This window comes from Hippocampus bargibanti, linkage group LG10 (assembly GCF_051943395.1).
Source record: "Hippocampus bargibanti isolate YZ-2025 linkage group LG10, ASM5194339v1, whole genome shotgun sequence".
In the NCBI taxonomy this organism is placed as follows: Eukaryota; Metazoa; Chordata; class Actinopteri; order Syngnathiformes; family Syngnathidae; genus Hippocampus; species Hippocampus bargibanti.
Genome location: NC_142743.1, coordinates 8,693,735 through 8,716,092, shown reverse-complemented (window position 1 = coordinate 8,716,092; position 22,358 = coordinate 8,693,735). Strand labels below are relative to the sequence as shown.

The window sequence follows — 22,358 nt, the reverse complement described above, 5'->3', positions numbered from 1 at the left end:
TTATATAGCGCGATAACAACAGCTGAAACTGTAACAAAAGCGCTAAATTGGAAATATGGGAATCGCTGCCCCCTTGTGGAAGGGAAAAACATTGCCGGAGGCCATGGCCAGTGCTTTATTGGCACCCAAAAAAGAAAAAAAAAACGAACAAATTGGGTAATAGCACTCTATGTCACATTTTTCAATTTGTGAATGGCAGTGAATGAGTTAATAAAAAAAGATCCAAAAACTTTCCCACGGCATATCAGCAATCTGGCTTTATTTAGCCACAGTTGGCATTCACTTACACTGAACTGTGTGTGTTTTTGTGTACGGAAAATATGTGTCGGATCGGATCTCTTTGGATCAGGTGTGTCGGAGAAACGTCTGGATCATTGTAATGTACAGTAAGTCCCTGGTAAAAGTAAAGTAAAGTGGAACCAGAGGGTCTGAGTGTCGTCACTCGTCCCCATGGACAGAGAAGGCCTTTTTCCTGTGCTCTTATTAGTTTAATTGCCGCTCAGCTCGTCGGGGACGTCCTCTCTGGTGGCGAGCCTGTGCCAACTTTGTAATGTCCCTCCATCTGTCCGCTTTCAGCGCTATAAAGAAACGTGACGCATGCTCAAGCACGCACACGCACACACGCGCGCACACACACACACACACACACACACACACACACACACACACACACACACACACACACACACACACACACACACACACTGACGGTGCACTCGTGAATATTGTTTCCATCTGTATCATCACCATAATTAGAAGTCGGACATTACCACTTATGCAAATTGTTGCACTTGTTTTTGCAATGCGGTGGGTATTCACTTTTCTTGCATAGTGGTTGCTGGTTCAAGTCCATTGTCAAGGGTGGGCAAACTTTTGTGTTCAATGGCCACGTGCGAGTTTGAAAACATACATATGGGTCGCCCTGGAATTGAAGCAGATTTACGTGGGACAGGAGATGTGAGATAATCTCTTTTTGTCAATGGATGATAAAGCTTCATGTTTGCTTTCAACGTTTAGCTTGTAGCAGACGTGGACATTTCACCATGATGTCACTGATCCACTGGTGAAAATGATGCTTTTATCCTCTCCTCTTTTGTCTAGAACTGCTTTATCCAACAAAGAGGGTGCAGGAAGTGCTATAAAATTGAAGATTATTATTTTTTTTTGTCTTGACTTCAAGATGGCGCCGCAGAGTGGCTGCCTTTACAGCAGCTCCTATACTTTGTTTTACTACTTGTTCCTTTACTTTCCTCTTACTTTCATCACTTTGCTGCTGTGAAATGTAAATTTCTCCACACTAATAAAGGCTAATCCAATCCAATTTGGAGATGAGTTTCCAAAAATGATTTCGTGTATTTGAGATATTTAAAATCCATTATTTTGATCATTGAAAGAACATTTATAGAACATTTTTATTGTTAATTTTAGTGATATTCTTATTATAGACTAGATTGACTAAAGGAGAAGTTACCACCTAAAAATGTCGTTACACATACACGTTCTGTACTATTCACCTGTTTTCTGATTCATGATTGAGCCAGGTTAAAGGAATAGAAAACTACTAATTGACCTCCTAGGGCTAGAAAATATGTTTTTTTAATGTATTTTAACCTGACACAATTTGAGGAAATATGGGTTTATCGTTCTTCACACCTTAGCTCTCCACATTTGTCACATTTGTGACACCCACAAATAATCTGTCTTCTTTATTTACATGACATGTTCAGAACCTCTGGAAACTATCATTGGATAATTTGCAACACATGTCATTCTCTATTTACATGACGTTTATCCCAAGACAGAGCAAACACACTAATCATCTGAGGGATAGTTGAGTGAAATATTCCGTCGTCCGTGTTTTTGGGGCAACCCAATATGGCAGCCGCGGGACCCGAGATCTTCTCACAGATCTTCCGATTCAGGGACCAGGATGGACTCTAGGGTGACTGTTGGCAGGATAAGGTGGCTGCCCTCAGATATCCATCCTTGGGCGCTTCTGTTAAACGTGGGTCTCTTCATTCCCGGTTCCTGGAGCTCTGGGTACTTGAGAGGGTTCAGGTCCAGCTCTGGAAGCTTGAATTTGATCCCTCGCGGCACATTCTCAAAGCCGCCATAAGGGGTCGCTACACTGTAACGTAAACTACATTGGGAAATCTAGTTCTTGAAATATCTATGACAGTATTTCAAACGGAATCTTTTCTCACCGGTTGAAGCTTTTGTACTCTGGAAGTTCTGGTCGAGGGTCCATTGAGGGCATGCTCCGTTTGAAAGTTTCGACAAGGTCCGGATCGTTGCTGATGGCCTCCTCCCAGGGTGAGTGGTAGGATTTGGGCATAGAGATGGCATTCAACTTCTCTGTGTTGGTTTCTGTCAGAGAAACAGACAAAGTTTGCTATAACAGTGAGGGGCAGTTGTGGCAGCTCGGTGGGTATCTAATGGTCTTGTTTTATGTTGAAGAACACAATGTGGTTTTGGCTAAAACTCAAAGCATCCAGTATAATAGACCAAAGGTAAGAACATTATGGCCCCAAGACCCTATATGACTAATAATAATAATAATAATAATAATAATAATAATAATAATACTAATAATAATAATAATAATACATTTCATTTACAAGCACCACCTGGTGTTTAATCCATTTAGTGTCCTGCAATATTGCTTGCAATGATTTCAGCCTTTTTTTTTTCAATTTGTAATTGAAAAGCATGACGTACAGCGTCATCCCCGAATTTGTTCGGGTTATGTTTTTTTCTTGCAGGGCATGCGTTTCAAGCTCCGGTCAGACCTATGGCAATGTTTTCCCTCCCACGAGGGGGCAGCATTTGCCTTTTGTACAGCCACCCCCACTTTCAATGCAGATAACTCTACAACCAAGTAAGTTCAAAATAAACATTTATTTTTCTGATGAAGGACAAGCGTCTTAGTTTTGTTGAATGTTTATGTAGTCCTAAAACGTGATATTCTGTGGGACCTGCAATTTGAGTGAAAATGACAAAAACTCTGGCACTGAAGTGGACACATATTTGCACATGTCTGGCAGTGAATGCGTTAAATTTTGATTTGTTTGAAATCTGTTCAGAACTTTATTTTTTAAAATCTGCAATTGTCTTTTACAAGGTTTTTTTAAATGGAAAAATTAGCAGTAAATGTTTGTACAGCACTTCATAAAAAAAACATAAGGTCATGTTTTTGTCATATCAATTGAATGATCATTGTGCTGTTTCCTGCATTGGCCACCAGGAGAAATTGTAAAAGATACAGGAACACGACTGTACATCGACACATGGATGAAACATCCTCAGTATGTTTTCAAAATATGTGTCTTTATTTTAATCAATTTTCTGTGCTTCCCCTCCGGTCCTGTGGTTTAATAGACACAAATGGAATTGAAAAAGCCCAAATCATATAGGAAAATTTCTTTCTATAAAACTTCACAAATCAGTTTAACTACTACATTCACTACCAGACAGTGTGCAAAAATGTGTCCACTTCAGTTCCAGGGTTTTTGTCATTTTCACTCAAATTGCAGGACCCACAGAATATTGAGTCTTAGGACGACATACACATTCAATTCAGCGCAATAAACCTTAGACTCTCTTCTTCCATCAAAAAAGTTAATTCCCAAGCTATAGAGGTCTGGAGTTATCTGTGCTAGAAATTGGGGCAGCTGTGGAAAATACAATACATTACATACTGATATTTATCGTCCTTTAACCACAGTTAAAGCTCTACCAAAGCGCTTACATGGACAAAAGGGAAAATGCCCCATCGTGGAAGGGAAAAACATTGCTAGAGGTCTGACCAGTGCTTTATCGGCACCCCCGCATGAAAACAAATTCGCGAACAGTGCTCCACGTCACACTTTTCAATTACAGTAAAGTCTCGTTATATCGATATCGGATATATCGATAGTCCCGGTTATATCGATGCTATTTCTATGCACGCACGGAGAAAATTACATGCGAACAGAGTCGGATATATCGATAGTCCCGGTTATATCGATATTTTTCGGACTCTCTTGAATATCGATATAACGAGACTTTACTGTATATAATAATAAATTTGGGAATGGCAGTGAATGAGTTGAACAGCTCAGTTTACGACAGCATCAAAGATTTGCATTTTCTGAGTGGAATTACGAGCAGAGAGCCTGCTTCAGAGAACCCTCAGGCCCGGCAGCCTGACTTGTCCATCATTATGATCTTAGGTCTTAAAATAGCGCATACTCAAAGTGTACACTTGTCATGTAACATGTCCGAATGGGATGGCACCCCTTCAGGACTAAGCTTGGTGGCTTTTGATGGATCACAGGAGACGAACACACGCAATTAATCATTCTTTTGAAAAACTAAAACAGCCACTGTAGAATGTAGTTTGCAAATAGCTTTGAGCCAGGCCCGTGCGCTTATGACTCTTTTTTTGGTGGTGGTTGTCTTATTTTGCTTTTTTTTATGATAACATTACATAATCGCAAGCTCAGGCTTGACTGTTTGGCAGTCTGTCTTATTTTTAGCGCAGGGTGGAAGGAGTGACAGTAGGGGGAAATATGAATGACAAAATCATAAGATGAAAAAACTGACAGAGTGACTATCCCCCGAATGAATAATGGGGGAACACATTTTAATCCTTACTAATGCTGCAAATCACATTTCTCTACGCTAGGCTCACATTTCAAAAGCCTTGGCTGGTCGATGTCACGTATTGCAAGGTGGTTATGGCAGATGTGGATCCCAAAAAGCAAGCAGGAGAGAGCAGCAGGTTGTGTTTGAGAAATTGTATTAAAATAAAGTCAACAGGAGCAAAATCTAAAACATCAAAGTCATTCAAACAGAAAAAAATACAAAGTATCAAATAAAGACCAAGAGTAAAAGTCTGCCAAGGTTAAACAAACACATGCACAGCACACAATGCATGCAATTGCAGACAAAGCATGCAACAAACAATGACCCGACACCGGATGATCGTGCCGGGAGTCCTTTTAAGTGTCACTGATTAAAACGACCAGCACCTGCGAGGCTGCAGGCAGGGCTGACGTTGCTACCCGTTGGTCGCCAATCCGAACGTGGCAGTCCGCCACTGATCGGGACGACCAGCACCTGTGCAGGTGCAGGCGGGGCCGACAGCGCCACCCGTTGGTCGCCAACCAGATCATGACAGTCGGAAAGGATGGAGATACAGTAAAGTCTCGTTATATCGATATTCAAGGGAGTCCGAAAAAATATCGATATAACCGGGACTATCGATATGTCCGACCCTGTTTGCATGTAATTTTCTCCGTGCGTGCATAGAAATAGTATCGATATAACCGGGACTATCGATATATCCGATATCGATATAACGAGACTTTACTGTATTTTGGGTTGGCAGTAGGACTAAAATGTTTGAAATGAGTTGCCGGATTGGTTTGGACACACTTTGAGAAATTAGTTGTGTATAATAAAAAACAAAAAAATTGAAGCACTCACGTTTATCTTTTCAGTTCTCTCGAAATGAGTAGAAATGACTATACAGGTTCTGTCGGTATGTATTAGCTATCTAAGATAGCTAGTTATCTATTAACTAGCTATCAGCTAGCTTTCTATCTATTTGAGTTATTCTGTTGAGTGAACGCTGGTGTGTGTGGCTGCTGCTGCTCACCTACAGAAAAAAACTTAGCCTGTGACTCTAAAGTGACCTTGAGAGTTTTTAAAGGTGTTTGTAAATGACATATATTATTATTAGTACCAACCTGCAACAAGCTCATCTGGATTTGGGGTGTCTTTATTCGTTGGTGCGTCCACTTTAATTTCAATCATTTGTGCACTCTGAGCCAGGATATCATTCTGCAAAACAGTTACATACAACACAGGCGGTGCAGAAAAGTGGTTAAGATTGAATAACTGTGTTGTGTTGAGTCATATTATTTATTTTAATTTTAAGATGGCGCCTTCTTTTGCCTTTCCTCTTCCTTTCATAATTTTGCTTCTGTGAATTGTGAATTTCTCCGCTGTGAAACCAGTAAAGGTTAATCTCATGTACCTAACTCATTCACTGCCATTTCTTGAATTTATTCGAGAATTGAAAAGCATGAAATGGAGCGCCATTCCCGAATTTGTTCGGGGTTTTTTCAAGCTCCGATCAGACCTCTGGCAAATGTTTTTCCCTCCCACAAGGGGGCAGCATTTACCTCCTGTACAATTTCAACCTTAGATAACTCAAGACTCATATTATTTAGGAATAAACTCTTTTTTTCAGATGAGAGAGGAGAGTCTAAGTTTTCTTACTCTGCATTGAATGTTTATGTAGTCCTAAAAGTAAATCTTTTGTGGGTCCTGCAATTTGAGTGAAAATGACAAAAACCCTGGCACTGGAGTGAACACATACATATTTGCACATCGTCTGGCAGTGAATGAATTAATCTAATTCATCTAATCTAATCTACAGCGTAAAACTAGGAGCTAAAGTCTACAACTTTGACTCCTATGCACTTGTAAACACATACAGACACACACACACACACACACACACACACACATACAGACACACACGCACACACACACACACACACACACACACACACACACACACACACACACACACACACACACATATTGAAGTAGCATGTCAGTTTTAATTTTTTTTCTTATTCAGACAACTGCACAAGACAACAAACAGCGATATTTGTTGCGACAGTGACAAACTTACATTCAGTTGCGCATTGGCCTCATTTTGTATGCTTTCAAATGTGTACTTCTCCGAGCGTCTCTGACGCATCTTGAACAGTCGGGAGCCTCTGTTGGACAACAATGACAGCTCCTCCAGCATGATGTCTTTGGGGGTGCTGTGTTTCTTTCCCAGATCCATCACGTCACCTGGTATCACATAAAAAAATGCAGAAGGAAAATATGGCACACGTGCAATCACATGTGACCACACGCATAATAATTTGATGGTATTTTAAATCATCTTCCCCGCTTAAAACGAACAGAAGCCAATGGGGAAAAAGTCTCACTTCAGATTTTCACGTTTAATGAAAAAAATATACATACACACGTGGGCTCCCCATCTGAAGCTCTGATCTATTCTAAACATAAAATCTACAGTACATGTACTGTCTAAAAAGCTGGAATGAACAGATCTTTTTTGTTTATATCATGATTGGACCATTCAACATTTGAAAATTACATTCTACTGCATTGGAGCGTCAATTTGAATTCAATTAACTCATTCACTACCATTCCCGAATTTAGTCAGGAATTGAAAATATGACGTGGAACGCCATTCCCCAATTTTTTCGGGTTTGGGTTTTTCTTGCTGGGGGTGTTGATAAAGCACTGGCCAGATCTCTGGCAATGTTTTTTTTCCTTCCACGAGGGGACAGCATTTCCCTTTGTTCCATGTTAGCACTTTGTTCCAGCTTCAGCGGTTGTTAAAGGCGCTTATAAATGAAATTTATGATTATTATTATTATACTGTATAAACCAATGTGTATGTACAGACACTCCCCTAATTACGAACAGTCAAGTTACGAACATCGGTACATACGAAAACTTTTGTCGTAACATATGTAGTATTCTTTCCAGTTGTACATGTACATATTTTTATAGAGCATCTATTTTATAGCATTTTTACTTTTCACTACAAACCAATACAGGTTACTTATACAAGCCTTATAAGCCTTAAACATGCATTCTATACAAAATATAGTACTGAAGCAATCAAATTCACCTTACCAACGACCATTTAGAATGTATCTCGTTCGTAAGTTGGGGAGCGTCTGTATTGCTTTGTATTTGGGACAGCTAATGTTTTATTTGGGACAGCTAATGTTTCTTACGCTAAGACTCAATATTCTGTGGGTCCTGGAACTTGAGTGACAATGAAAAAAAAACCTGGCACTGGAGTGGACACATTTTTGCACATCTGGCAGTGAATGAGTTAATTGTGCAACCCGTGGCTGATTCTGGATAGGGCGGTGTACAACCTGGACTGGTCGCCAGTCGCAGGACTTCTCAGCAATCATTCACACTCACATTCACATCAATGAAAACATATACAGTATACATGTGATATATGTGATTGGAAGCCATTGGATGACAGCTTTAATAAGCAATGTCACTCAAGGATATGACATTAGAATAATAACGTTTTTGTGACTAGAACTGTTAAAATGCAACATATTACAGCCACAGTAAATAAAAACGAGCCAGCAGAACAATAAGCAATTTGTAAAATGGCAACAACAAATGCTTTTGGTTGTTTACAGTTCTTATTTCCTTGCTTGCCAAAGGGGAGAATTATCACCTGTCACCACAAGTTACAGTTAAGATGTACGGTATTTAAGTGTCTTGGATATGTCTTGACTGTACTCTTTTGCATTTTCGTCGTACTCCATTCATTAAAAGTCATAGAAGCCCCGTCATGGAAAATGAGCCGCAGCCGTGCCGCAGAATTCATTTCAATGTGTCAGAATGGCAGCCAGCTGTCACAGAACTTCAGGGTATCCTAACAGCAAGACACAGTTGGCCCATTCAAGTACCCTCCCCACGGCCCTTGCCCTGCCCCACCCACAACCCACCCAGAAATAGAGCTTTGAAAAGGGCAAAGACAAAGCAGTGGCTTCTATGGGTAGTAAATCATCCGCCTGTCTTATTTATGGTGAGATGGAGCTCTGACATTTTGCACTCGTATCCCTCAGAGGGATATTGTATTCTTGCAACAGTGTCGTGTTCGCCTCGGCTGTGTGCCATACCGTTGGTACTGTGGACCTCTCGACAAATAGCTGCTGCATGCTTCTTCTTCTCTCCAGCTGGCATTGTACAGAACTGTGACATATTGGGCCCTGGTGAGGTTGTTGTTGAGTATTGTGAGGTAGTGCTGGAAGCAAATAAAACATGCTCCTTGAGGTTATTTAGACTTTTGATACATGACAATGTTGACTAGGTGATTTTTATGAGTGACCATCGTAGATGCCTTGAATAGGGGTCATTAACTTATTCACTGCCATTCACGAATTTATTCGGCAATTTAAAATATGATGTAGAGCGCCATTTCCAAATTAGTTTGGGGTTTGGTTTTTTTCTTGCCTGGGTGCCGATAAAATGCTGGCCAGACCTCTGGCAATGTTTTTTTCCTTTCCACAAGGGGGCGGCATGTCCCTTTTTTATCTGAGCGCATTGTTCCAGCTTCAGCTATTGTTCAAGCACTATATAAACCAATATGTATGTATTGCATTGTATTTTGGACAGCCACTCTCATTTGAAGCTCAGATAAATCCAGACCCATATAACTTAATTCACTGTATGGGTTGATCGTTTAGAAGTTACTTAATATGTGTATTAATTTTTGTATTTCAGAATTAGATTGAGAAATCCTCTAATAGTCCCACAATGGGGGGAATGGGCAATCTACAGCAGCAAAATTGAAAGGGGTGGGAGGGAAGTGGAGAGTCAAAAGATAAAACCAAGTATTCAATGCACCAAAGAAAATGTCAGGAGACTGAAATGTACGACTGCACAAAAACGTTTCATGAAAATAGATTTATATGTCTTTAATATATTTATTTATAATATATATTATATTTACCCCGCGACCCTAATGAGGAATAAGCGGTACGGAAAATGAGATGAGATGAGATTATATTTATTGATAATATATTTATTAAAAAGTTTCTAAAAATATATTTATATTTATTTCATATGTATTTATAACATATTTAGATAAGTAGATCATGTGTTAAAATGAATATATTTTAAGACTCTTCTTACTATAGCAATCTACTATATTATATGCTATATTCTATTTTCCTCATGTATTTATTTATTTATTTATTTATTTTGTGTATTGGGATACACATCTTTAAATGTACCGCTGCCCGACGTCTTCAATTTTATGAAACCGTTGCAAATTAGTGTTAATATTGTACGGAAAATTAGAGCAAATAACGTTTTTGTGCGTTGGGCTTTTGATGCAAACTACAGGTTTCCAACACAGGTATTCATACACTTTTGGACATTTATTGCACTTGCCACAATAAAATGTAATACAATAATAAAATTAAATAGCTACATCTACACAGTCAAAAATGAATTATTATGGTATTGAAGTGAATGGAGAATATTGACATTGTTACATTTGGAACTTTAAACCACAGAGACATGCCATATGGGAATGTCAATCATAAGAAAACATATTTACTATCAAATATTTTTTAAATCAGTTGACTCTTTTTCGTACCTGTGATGGTGTCCCGGGAGTGCGAGCTGTATCCTTGAGCGGAAAAAAGTGAGCGAGGCTCAGAGGTCAACCTGCACTCGCCGGTTTGATCTTCGCTGATCTTCACACCCACAGACACTAAAGCCACACTGCCAGTGTGTCTCTGTGTCTGTTGTGCATGGAATGCGGGTTTGCATCAATAGGCTAAATATAACCTGACAAACACTCCAAAGCACTCTCAAACACAATCAGGCAACAGTCGAGGATGGAACGAGACAAGTTGTTCGATGAGAACTTCCTCCTCCTCCTCCAGAGATAAAACCGTCTTCTTGCATTGGAATGTTTCGCAGCCGACATGTCTCGCGGGGTTAAAGGTTGCGGGGGTAACTTGTCTTGAAGTGATGCAAGTTATTCTTGATATGCAGAGAACAGTGGCCCTCCCTGAGATGATCACTGTATGGTTGTCAAAGTGTGTCGCGACCTTTATTGAGCTAAGGCGCCCGCTAAATTTGTCAACTAAATAGTTGGCACATCTGAATGACTGCGGAAAACTATTCAGCCCGTCTGAATTCTGAGAAGACAAATCAACTCCTCCCTAAAATATTTCACTTTGTGTGAAAAGTGGAGAGGGGACCTTACTTACGGTATAAATAATGACTCTTTGAAATTTTGTGTCGTCTCAGTCTGAGAAAAGTTGCGAGAAAAAAAATGTCTTTCCATGTGAGCACGTATTTCAAGTCTTGTGATGTACCGTCGTTGCTTTTAGACGCCAATGTCACCATACGCATTGTCACATGTTAAATACATACAATACATCTGTGTAGGATCTCAGTCGTACATGAGTGGTCCATCGATGAAAAGGTTTCTTCAGCTGTCTTCTGTACTTCTTTAAATGCATCGGATGTTTTGCTCCTCATCCGAAAAGCTTCGTCAGTGAACTAAAGTTGTGTTGGTAACTCTGGCCCTATATATAATTATATCAACCAATATGTATGTATTGCATTGTATTTTGGACAGCTTCCCTCATTTTAATCTCATATAACTCCAGACCCATATAATTTAGGAATTAACTTTTTAATAATAATAATAATAATAATAACAATAATAATAATAATAATAATAATATTAATAATAATAATAATAATAATTATTATTATTATTATAATAATAATAATTATTATTATTATTATTATTATTATTATTATTATTATGCATTTCATTTAAAAGCGCCTTTCAAAACTCTCAAGGACCCTTTACAGTCACAGGATCTTTTTTTCTGCGGGTGAGCAGCAGCAGCCACATATGCCAGCGTTCTCTCAACCCGGAAATAACAAAGTAAAAAAACTAAATCACAAATAATATGACAACACAAAGACACAGAGAGTCATTCATTATTCAGCACTTTCTGTACCCTCTTTGTGACATGAAGCAGTTCTAGATGAAAGAGGAGAGGATCAAAGCATCCTTTTCAGCAATGGATATATAGCACTTGAACAACAGCTGAAGCTGGAAAAAAACGCTAAAATGGAAAAAAAGGAAAAGCTGGCCCATTGTCGAAGGGAAAATAAATTGCCAGAGGCCATGGCAAGCATTTTATCAGTCCCCAAGCATGAAACACCAAAACCAGAGCGAATTCGGGAATTGGATTGGATTGGATTTGCCTTTATTAGTCTCACAGTGGAGAAATTTACATTTCACAGCAGCAAAGTGATGAAAGGAATGAAAGTAGAAAAACAAAATACATGAGCTGCTGGAAAGGCAGCCACTGTCGCGGCGCCGTCTTGAAGTCAAAAGAACAAAAAAAAACTAAACATAATATGACAGCACAAAGACAATATGACAAAACAAAGACACAGAGAGTCATTCATTCTTCAGGACTTGCTGTACCCTCTTTGTGATGACATGAAGCAGTTGTAGATGAAAGAGGATAGGATCAAAGCGTATTTCCACCAGTGGATCAGGGACATCACGGTTGAACGTGCACGTCGACTACAAGCTAAATGTTGAAAGCAAACACGCAGCTGTAGCATCCATTGACGAAAAGAGATTGTCTCACATCTCCTGTCCCACATAAATCTGCTTCAATTCCAAGGCGTAACAGTTCCACATACGCATCGGCGCTCTGCGCTGACGCTCCTTTCTTCTTATCACGGGCTCCTCAAGCCATGCATCCATCCAGCCACAGACTGTCCAACAGCACCGACGTTTCCACTGAACAAAGCGGGGCTGTGAAGATGCTGCCCATTACAGGCGCAAAAAAGCACAATGGCCCCAGAGCTGTCCAGCGATGGCAGTCGAATGGCACTGACATTCCTCCCATTCAAAAACAGTACTGGCATATTCATGCTGCCGAAAAGGTGCAACCGCTCAGCACAGTCTCCTCCTTGATGAATGTTGTGGTCAAAAATGCTGAAAAACAATCCATATCCATTCCACACGACGCACAACACAAAGTGACAAAAGAAAACACAAAAATAAAACAAGAACAACAAAAAAACCAAGGCTCATGAGAGCACTTGCTGACGGCTGCCTACTCGGGCGCCATCTTGGACTTCTTGGAATGGCGCTCTATGTCATATTTTCAATTCCTGAATAAATGTGTGTAAAAAAAGCTATTTGGAACTGACAGTCACAAATATTGCAGAAAGAATGTATCTGTTTTTGAACACTCATTCATGTGAAATCAAGTTGAAATGTGAAAAACCAAATCATAATACAGTATTGGATTGGATTGGATTGGATTGGATATGCCTTTATTCGTCTCACAGTGGAGAAATTTACATTTCACAGCAGCAAAGTGATGAAAGCAATGAAAGTAGAAAAACAAAATACATATAACATTTATCACACGAATATTTTGTGGAATGTGTCACAAACATGTATTCATTCAATTAATATCTAAAAAGCACAGACATTTTTATTATTCACACTTCTAAATATTTTTTTCACATAGGTTTGTCCCTTCTTGTATGATAAAAGCGTTGGGCAAGACTGTGCTGTGTGCTTTTTATTTCACGAGAGCCTGAATGTGGATGGTGTGTCTTCTCAGCGATGTTGTTTCCTTGCAATGGCGTCAAAATAATTACTTGGTTTGACTCTTGCTGTTCGAATCAAACCTTCTATCTGCAGCTTCCGAAATATTCATTATTTGTTCTTTAAATATGTAGCTGAAGTAACTTAATTATGGCTAATTATCAATTGACCTTAGAATGTGAAATCCATATCCAAATGGAAGGAAAGTCACACATCAAATTCTTCCACCCTGGCCCCTGTCTAGCCCCGTCTCTGACTGTGAGACAGACATGCTAACTAATTCCTTCAATGTACAGGGTGACTACTCTTATTTAATTCTGAGCTTAGCAGCAGATTTAAATGGCTGCACCGGTCTAAAAGGAGGCCCGTAGATTGCTGTTGGCTTGTCACATTTCAACCTCATTGGTGCCGAGGTCATGTAAGTCGGGGTCATCCAACGATGACCCTGATTGCCGATTGGTGGCTCAAGTGACACTTTACGCTTCCATTCCTCTGGAGGCTCAGGCAGTGATCCGCGGGGTCTTGTGTCCTGAGCACGGGAGGCGAACGGCAATGAGAAACTCTGGATCCAGAAGGCGTCATCCACTGAACCGAAAGGGCTTCTGGATGCAGCCTCCCAAGGTGTGGGCGGCTTATAGGATGCTTGCGGAAGAGATGCTCGATGATGCTGTTTTGGGGGAAAAAATGAGCGAGGACCCCGCATGCCCGCAAGTGACATAGACCCAGAAGAAACGGATGGCCTCGGCAGGCTAAGGGAGCGGCTTTTACATTGTCCCTGAAAGAAAATACGCTCAGTCAAAATTATTATTTATGATGAAAAAAAAGTTATCATTAAAAATTGTGGAAGACAGAACAATTAAATTCTCTGATGTCACAATGTAGGATTAATTTTTGCATCGACCTATGCACGTGTTCTATGTCTATAGGAGCTTTGTGTTCAACTCCACGGTTTGTGAATACTAAATTATTTCTTCTGATATGTTTTTTAATGTTCATGGCTTGATTGTTTTATTTAATATTGGCCCAGGAATAGTTAAGGAGGACTGTTGGGTAGACATTGCACTTTTGATTTGAGAGCAGTTATCTTGACTTTGCTGCCATCCTCTGGTCACGCTATTTATTTTTTCATTCGCATTTTACAGTACGGTATGTATACAGTTTTTTAAACACAAAATATATTAAATAAAAATACAAAGTAGTTTTTACATTGCATTTCTATTGTGTGGATTATTGTAAATATGTTTTAGATTTGTACAGGACCATCAGTGTATCGATCGTTTGTTCGACAAATTAGGACAGCCTGTCGGTGTTCTAAAAAACATTGTTGTCCTATACTGTTACTTTCATGAAACAGTATAGTACTACTATAATACTACTTTATACTTTTCAGGCGAGGAATATCAACGTAACACGAGAAAAACATTTGGCAGCGAAATGTGCTAGCGAACTTTGGGACGTCATGTTCGAAAGTTAAGTGAAATCGTAAAATTATCCGACGATGTACACCAGATTTTACAAATCGTCTCAGTCGGTGTTGGGTTTTATATTATGTTCAGTTAGACCAGGTAGACATCTCTTCCTTTATTTTATAAAAGAAATAAAGCCGAATGAAAAAATAAATAGCGTGACCAGAGGATGGCAAATGTTTTTTTTTTAATGAAAATGACCTGGCAAAATTTCCCAAGTCCATTTTACAACTACAGTAAATATGAATTCGCCCTTAACCCAGTTTATCACGTCTTTTAGATTGTGTTATTCTGGCCGACCATGAATCATTTTTGCTAACCGGTCAGAGGGACAGAAAGACAAACAGTGGGAAAAGTACAGGTACAAGAACAGCAGATGGACTCATAGGAAGTGCACAAGAATGAGAAAAGAGAACTTTAATTGTGTTGAAAACAAGATGCATGTGAAACAGTTTCATTTCAGAAAGACGGACAAAAGGAAATAAGTCAATTTTTGTCACTAAATATGATAGTACTATATTTTGTTCAACTTATTTGGCCTAAAATAGGATCCAGAATGTCTGATAATTTAGGAATGAAATTGAAGGAATTTAGATAGATTTCCAAAAAGTGCATGCAGGTTCCTCCAAAACATGCGTTATGAGCAAATATATTTGATCAGCACCGACTGTGCAGTATGTGTATATCAAAGGCTTCATGTTTCATGAATATATACTCGACATTGTCAGGGTTCATCATCGCCGAGTTCAGATTTCATAAATATGCATATTAAAACTAAATAGCTTCAGATAATTGTTGAACCATCCTCTACACCACAGGTGTCAAAGTCAAGGCCCGCGGGCCAAATCCGGCCCGCCACATCATTTTTTTCGGCCCGCGAAAGCAAATCAAACTTGTTAAATTCCATGATGATTGCTAAAATCTGAGCCAAAATTTCATATTTTTGGATGTCAACTACAATAAAAGGCATTATTCTTGACTTCAGATTTGAAAACGAGTTATTCATTAATTTGCTGTGTGCTCTATATGTAATATTTGAAGGGATTTAAACATTCTAATGGGTTCCCCAAATTCATAACGGCCCTCGAGAGGAAACCATAACTACAATGCGGCCCATGGCAAAAAATGACTTTGACACCCCTGCTCTACACATACAGTAAGCCCTTCTTTAGAATCATTCATTATTCTCTTTGATGTTCTGTTTGAGCAACTTTCAGGAAGGTGACCTCGCAAACCTTGAGATTTGTGTTCCACAGAAGCATGCTCAAGCACATACTTTTCAGACGCTGTCAAGTGAGCCGTTTTATACACTGCCCCCCATCCCCAGCTACTGTGTTCCACCATCTTAGTGTTGATAACATCGCCACACCAAAGCTACAGTATTTCTGGATCTAATTTAGCATCGCAACAGGCCTCCACTGTTTGGTGTTGGCGACCGACTTCTTAGCAGAAAATTTGGGCCGAGGTGCCATTTGACGTGTGACTCGAGCAATAAGAAATGCAGGAGAGAAAGATGAAGCTAAGACGCTATCCAGAGACGGCTGCTGGAAAAATGTGCCTGCAACTTGAATGCTTGGTGCTTGCTTGGCGCTGGCCCGACAGCCAGTGTGCTTTTCATCCAAGTGACAATCAACTGTGAAAGGCTCAGCTGATTTGGTATTTTGCCCAGCAGAGAAATTTGATGAACTTACCGGTCCGGAGGATTTAGATGATGACTTAGCAGAGGCCTCTGACTTGCTTTCGAAATCAGGCTCACAGATATTAGGAGAATGAGAGTAGGCAGACTTTTGTTTGGGTTTCTTGGTAACATCAAACTTTGATGAAATAGCAGAGTTGGCACTGGGGCTTTTGGCCTCTGGAACTAGGTCGATGTGAAAGTCCAAATGTTTCATGTTATCTAAATTGTTGAGATGCTTTGAGACTGATTTGGGTGGTGGTGTGGTTTTTGTTGGCAGTGAATTTTTCTCACCTGGCGGATTACAAAACGGGGATTGAAGTGGATCATAAGACAGAGAAGGTGGCGCGTGAACTTTTGATGAATACCTCCAGGAGTTAGGTAAGGACATTGTTGGAGATTGGTTTGCTGCCGGACCACAGATAAAAGACTTCTCCATTGTGGACTGTCTTTTATAAAACAAATCTGCGCCTTTTCCTGTCATGGTGCGATGGTCACCACGGTAATCAAATTCTTGACCAAAGATTTGACCTTTTGGAGGAACTGGTGATATATTTGATGTCAATGATTTCATTGGTTTTGGTAGGTACGAAGCAACAGAACTCGGGGCGCCGTCTTGCTTATTCCTTGAGGTGAACTGTGGGGTAAAAGTAGGACATTGCGCCTGCATACTCACAGAGGATCTTGGCTGAAGTTTGTTCCAGCTTTTCACGCTTGGCTGAAGACAAGGCTGAGAAGTTGAGCCGACTGACGTCCTCCTGACGGCAGGTGTTTTAACCGAGGCCTGGCCTTGTTCTGTTTCCCAACAAATGGCCAGCTTTGGTTGATCGAAGTCATGGTGGTGTTTCTGGAATTCCGTAAGATATTTGCGCTGTGCAACGAAACTCCTTGAAGATATACAGGGTTCACTATGGGGGCCTTTTAACCAAGGTGGACACTTTGGATTAATGGCAGGCTTTGGTGCAACCGGGGGTGGATTCTTGAGTTTAATTGCTCTGGGTTGCATGAAATTACAAGCTTCAGCGCCCAGGCTAAAACAGTCTTCTTCACAGTCCATATAAGCTTTGCTTTCCCGAAGGTCTGATCCTTGTTTGGTTGTCTGTTGCTGTTTGTTTGAGCTTTTACGCCTTGTCTCCAGAAAGCTGCAGGTCTTAATTGCTGGTACAGATATTCGCTCATCTCTGGAGGCTATGATGTCTCCGGTTGGTGACCAAACCTGTCGGCTTGAAATGGCAGGAACGGGTACCAAAAATCTTGATTCTGTTTCCACAGGAACGGAAGGGGTAGCCGTGCTTTGATGAGCCGTCCCAATTTGAACACCTGAAAAGGGCTTTGCCGTCCTGTTTGAAACCAAAGATCTTTGCTGGTCCATATGATGAATGTGTCTATTCATGTAATTGCCCTGCTCAGGATGTTCGTATATTTTCCTCATGTTGAACATACTGTTTGTGACTGTATGTCCCGGTTCTGAGTGTGCTTTTAAATGTAATCCTTTACTATGGAGCTCTTGCGATGAGTCAACTACTTCAATTTGTTTATGACGGTGCGCAAACATCAAAACTCCCATTCCTTTCGTCCCAGGTAACACTTCCTTTCCTTGAACACATGTCCAGTTTACACTTAAATTATGGTGCCGGTGATCTATGGCATATTCTTCTCCAAACTCAGACTCGCTCGTTGGGACAGAGTCAAATCCGGTTTCTTGGATTTCATCTGTTTCTTCTTCCAATCGGTCTTCAGCGTCAAACTTACTTTCAGCAGTGCCGTAACTCACAAGTGTGTACTTTTTCACCCGTTGCTGACGTTTTTTAAACAATAGCGCTCCCTTATTTTGGGGGTTCGGTGCGTCAGTCAGAAGGCGAGCAATTCGCTTGCATTTAGATTTGGTCTCCTCAACTCGTCTTTGTGATTGGCTTTCATCTTGAGTGATTCCTAAGGCAAAAACAGGGAGAGAGGATGAACATGTCAATTGAAGGGAAATTTGGATCACTCTTGAGTTCCATTAATTCACCACTGCGGTTTTTGCAAGATCTCGGCTCACCTTCACGTTTCATCCATGATTCTTATAATTGTTCCTTTTAAATGAAGCGAGCAAACTCAGTGCAAGCCACTGACTGATCGTAACGCTTCCTTTTCAAAAGCCCGCACTCTAATAAAAGCAACATATTCACTTACGGCAGGATCGGATGACAGACTGAGCTGACACATGTTGGTGTCCGTCAAACTTGGTCCAGGCCGAATGATATGATCTTATTTTATTCTTTTCCCAACTATCACTATCAAAGTCATGAGAATTTTGCCTGCAAGTTCTCCTCAAATCGGCTCTGCAATGCCTGTCAAATGAACCATCACCCTATGAGATCTGTTTTAAAGGCACTGTTTACTTAATTCGATTATGACATTTTCCACAAAAAAGATCCTCTGACTTGCTATAGTCCAATGAATAAATGCACATATTTCTAATATGAACAAAATAAACAACCCAGACCTGTACAGTTTTTCCTGTCAATCCCATCCAATGTCAAAAGGATTGTCAAAGTTTAAGTCAATGATCGATATTGGACTTACGTGTGAACCTTGCACCGCAGCTGTCTTGATTGGTGTCAGACTCTGAGTTCCACTTCTCTGCCTGATTAGCAGCCTCCTCTGAGATTCCAAAGGAGTCTGCAGCAGGAGGTGCCTCAATGCTCCCTCCTTCCTCTGAAGATTCAACCCCCCCCCCCTGGCCCTGCCTCTTACTGGCACCTAGGGGCTCATCAGTGGCCAGGGTCGAGGCTGGCGTCATTTTAGGCTCATATCCAAGAGAGGAGGAAGAGGAAAGTGAGAGTCGCCTTGGCATTTGTCCACTGTGTGGTTTGTGGCCCTCTGATTTGGAGAAAAGTAAAGTTGGTGACGTTTCGATCATTCTTGGGTCATTAGGGTAAACGTCCTCCTCTCGGTTTGAATCTTCCTCCTCACTCAAATCAGACATGGGGCGTTGCTCAAGAAACAGCTTCGAGTCTTGTGATTCTAAAAATTCTGGGTACTCCGCATCAGACGTGATAAAAGAAAAACCCAGCGTATCCAAGCTTCTCTCTACATCACTGAACCCAACATCATCACAAGATTCTGTTGGGGAGTCAAGAACACCACATTCTTGTGAACCATCGGAGCCCAGCCAAGGGACAGAAGGGTCCATGTTCTCTGGTCCCTCGCCTTCTGGTTCCATTTCCGATTCACGTACAAAGTCCTGAGCATTCCCAGTAATACCTAAGAGAGAAGACAATCGGTGATTCAATCCTTTCGTGCGCCCTCTTAACAGATAACATGCTAAGCTGTCCACTGGAGTAACCACTGTCCTTGAAAGGGTTAAATTGTATTTATGATTTAAATTTTTAGGATGAAGTTGTTTCAACATTTCTGTCTTAGTAATTACTAAGTCACAGGGCCAGCAAGGGAGTGCAACTTTGCTGAGGCAGTTTCATTCAAACTCTAAATGGAATGGTATGTAATATCATGGGGGAAACGGCCTTCCCGTCCAACTGCATGCGAACATCAATTGGATGGATGTTCTCCAAGTTTCCTTGTTTATAAAGGGAGGCTTGCCGTCACCTTAACAAGTGTGGCTGCAGCAACATTTCCATTTATGACTGGAGGACAGTATTTGTTTTGTGTGATGAAATGGTATAATCCCATAACTGAAACCATTTTTTACATTGCTCAGTGGTGTTAAGCTACGATAATTAAAGATAAAATATGATAATACAGGGTGGCACGCTGGTTCTGTGGTTAACATGTCAACCTCAAAGTGTAGAGGCACCGGTTTCAATTGCAGCTCTGACCTTTGTGTATGGAGTTTGCATGTTCCCCCGTGCTTGCGTGGGTTTGCTCTGGGCACTCTGGTGACGTCCCACATTCCAAAAACATGAATGGTAAGCTGATTTCACATTCTAAGCATAATCACGTCAGTGAAAATATATTGGCAGGGGTAGTAGATCTAAAATGGGTCATGTAGTAGGGCTCACAATGATTTTGGTGAAAAATCATTGCCCATGGTTGTGGGTAAAATTCTGCCTTGACATTTGGCAAATATTTTATCAGCACTGAATCGGCAGACTCAGGTTCAGGGTTCAGGCTTTGCTAAAACGTGAAAACTGAACAGTTTCAACTCCGAATCATTAGTTTGCTCGCAGCTGTATTATAATGCTTATATAATGCTTTGTTAGCGTTACCATTTTGAGTAAGACTGTCTGTGGTTCATTGAATTAGGCCACTCCAACAGAAATAATACAGTCTCTTACATACTCTGTCACCCTATCTTCACTTCACACTTGGTTCCACATCATTTTACCACTCAAGACTTTGTTTGGTATATCATGAATTTCTGCTTCCAAGTAAGGCATTACTCTTGCCACAATTGCCCATCTCCTTAGCAGGAGGCAGTGGGCCTTTTTGAAAACATTCGTGATCTCTGGGTCCAAGGTATGACCTCCCTTAAGGATTGAACTCTCGCTAATTAGATGTTTCCATGGTATTACCTTAGTCAACGAGGTGATGTGACGTTTAAGTATGCGGGAGCAGGATTCAGTAAAAATTGAAGTTCACGGACATCCACCAAACTCTTTGTGGAGTTGGGGGTTACCAAGAGGGAGCCTGTTCAAGGTTTAATTTTGTTCTTCCTGATTAAGAGACGGTGTTGATGAATATAGCAAAACACACACTAATTAATTTCGATTTTCATAGAATGTTTTTTAAGCAAACAAGAAGAGTATTGATGTCATGTTCCTGTTGGCGACCGACGGGTGGCACTTTCGGCCCCGCCTGCAGCTGCACAGGTGTTGGTCGTTTTAATCAGTGGCAGTTAAAATAATAATAATAATAATAATAATAATAATAATAATAATAATAATAATAATAATAATAATAATAATAATAATAATAATAATACATTTAATTTCTAAAATGACTCCCGGCATGTTCATTCAGTGTCGGGTCATTGTTTGTTTCACCCTGTCAGGCATGTTTCAGCTTGTCATATTATTACTCATGGTTATGTTTGATACTTTGGACTTTTCTGTTCTGATGACTTTGATGTTTTAGATTTTGTTCCTGCTGACTTTATTTTAATACAATTAATCAAATACATTTACAAATAATCAAATACACCCTGCCCCTTTGCCTGCTTTTTGGGGTCTACCACCATCACGAGCTCGCAAATCGTGACAATTAGGAGAAAACAAAATTCAAAATACACTTAAACAATGATGATAACCCCTCCAGAACATCAACCCACAACATGAAATGTCATTGCTCAGTTTCATTGTATATGTTTCCTACGTAAAATATATGCATGTGTTTGTACGGTATACACTCAGTATTTATGTGTATTCATAAATTCATGACAAACTCCCAGATCCATCATAACCCATTGCAAACTATGGAATTTTTGGTGTATGAGGACAGAACTGAATCAAATATACTATTTGTACACAGTACGGTCCACTAAGAAACATCAACTTCCAAATTGCTACTTACAATTATTCATAGTTCCTTTTTCATCCATGAAATTACTCCTTGTCTTTCATACGTTTGTATCCGGTTCTGTGCTCTTTAATTCCTTCTTGTTTTAAGGCCCCAGATTGAAATGTAGAATGCAGGCATAGAAGAGACAAATTAGAGTGAATTACAGATGTGTTGGTCATCCACTGACCAGCTGGAGTGCCGCTTTGCTCCTTCTCTCACTCTATTTATAGAGCAAGAAAAGGTGTCGATGCTCTCTTGGACACAGCTGAGTTAGCTTCTCACATGGCTCCTGTAAGGGAAAATCATGGCCTTAACAACAGCATATATAGACATATTTTGTTTTATAATGAAATATGTATTGGACTTTTAATAGGGTAAAGAGTGTGCATAAAATCTGTTTTTTACTCAAAATATTTCTGCTTTCTTTGACTGGATTTACATACATGATTTTGAAATAGATCCCCGTTTACAAATTAGAAGATAT

General features: G+C 40.1%; 2 protein-coding genes across 3 annotated transcripts; both read right to left on the bottom strand.

Annotated features, from left to right (window-relative positions):
• Positions 1-242: 242 nt before the first annotated feature.
• On the bottom strand, positions 243-10,428 carry myoz2b (myozenin 2b). Its single transcript, XM_089006846.1, has 6 exons — positions 10,220-10,428; positions 8,736-8,860; positions 6,689-6,855; positions 5,733-5,826; positions 2,205-2,367; positions 243-2,128 (listed from the first exon to the last, which is right to left on the bottom strand). The coding sequence occupies exons 2-6, from the start codon at positions 8,815-8,817 to the stop codon at positions 1,903-1,905; spliced, it is 732 nt and encodes a 243-aa protein (XP_088862972.1). The 5' UTR covers positions 8,818-8,860; positions 10,220-10,428; the 3' UTR covers positions 243-1,902.
• A 1,251-nt stretch (positions 10,429-11,679) lies between these two features.
• Positions 11,680-22,005, bottom strand: synpo2b (synaptopodin 2b). 2 transcript variants are annotated; one of them, XM_089006826.1, is made up of 4 exons: positions 21,887-22,005; positions 18,941-19,621; positions 16,389-18,304; positions 11,680-14,006 (listed from the first exon to the last, which is right to left on the bottom strand). In XM_089006826.1, exons 1-4 carry the CDS (start codon positions 21,912-21,914, stop codon positions 13,539-13,541), a joined length of 3,093 nt encoding a protein of 1,030 aa, XP_088862952.1. In that variant the 5' UTR covers positions 21,915-22,005; the 3' UTR covers positions 11,680-13,538. The 2 variants fall into 2 exon arrangements, with proteins under 2 accessions (XP_088862952.1, XP_088862953.1); XM_089006827.1 differs by lacking the exon at positions 11,680-14,006 and having other exon boundaries at positions 15,090-18,304; positions 21,887-22,001.
• Between the last annotated feature and the right edge of the window lie 353 nt (positions 22,006-22,358).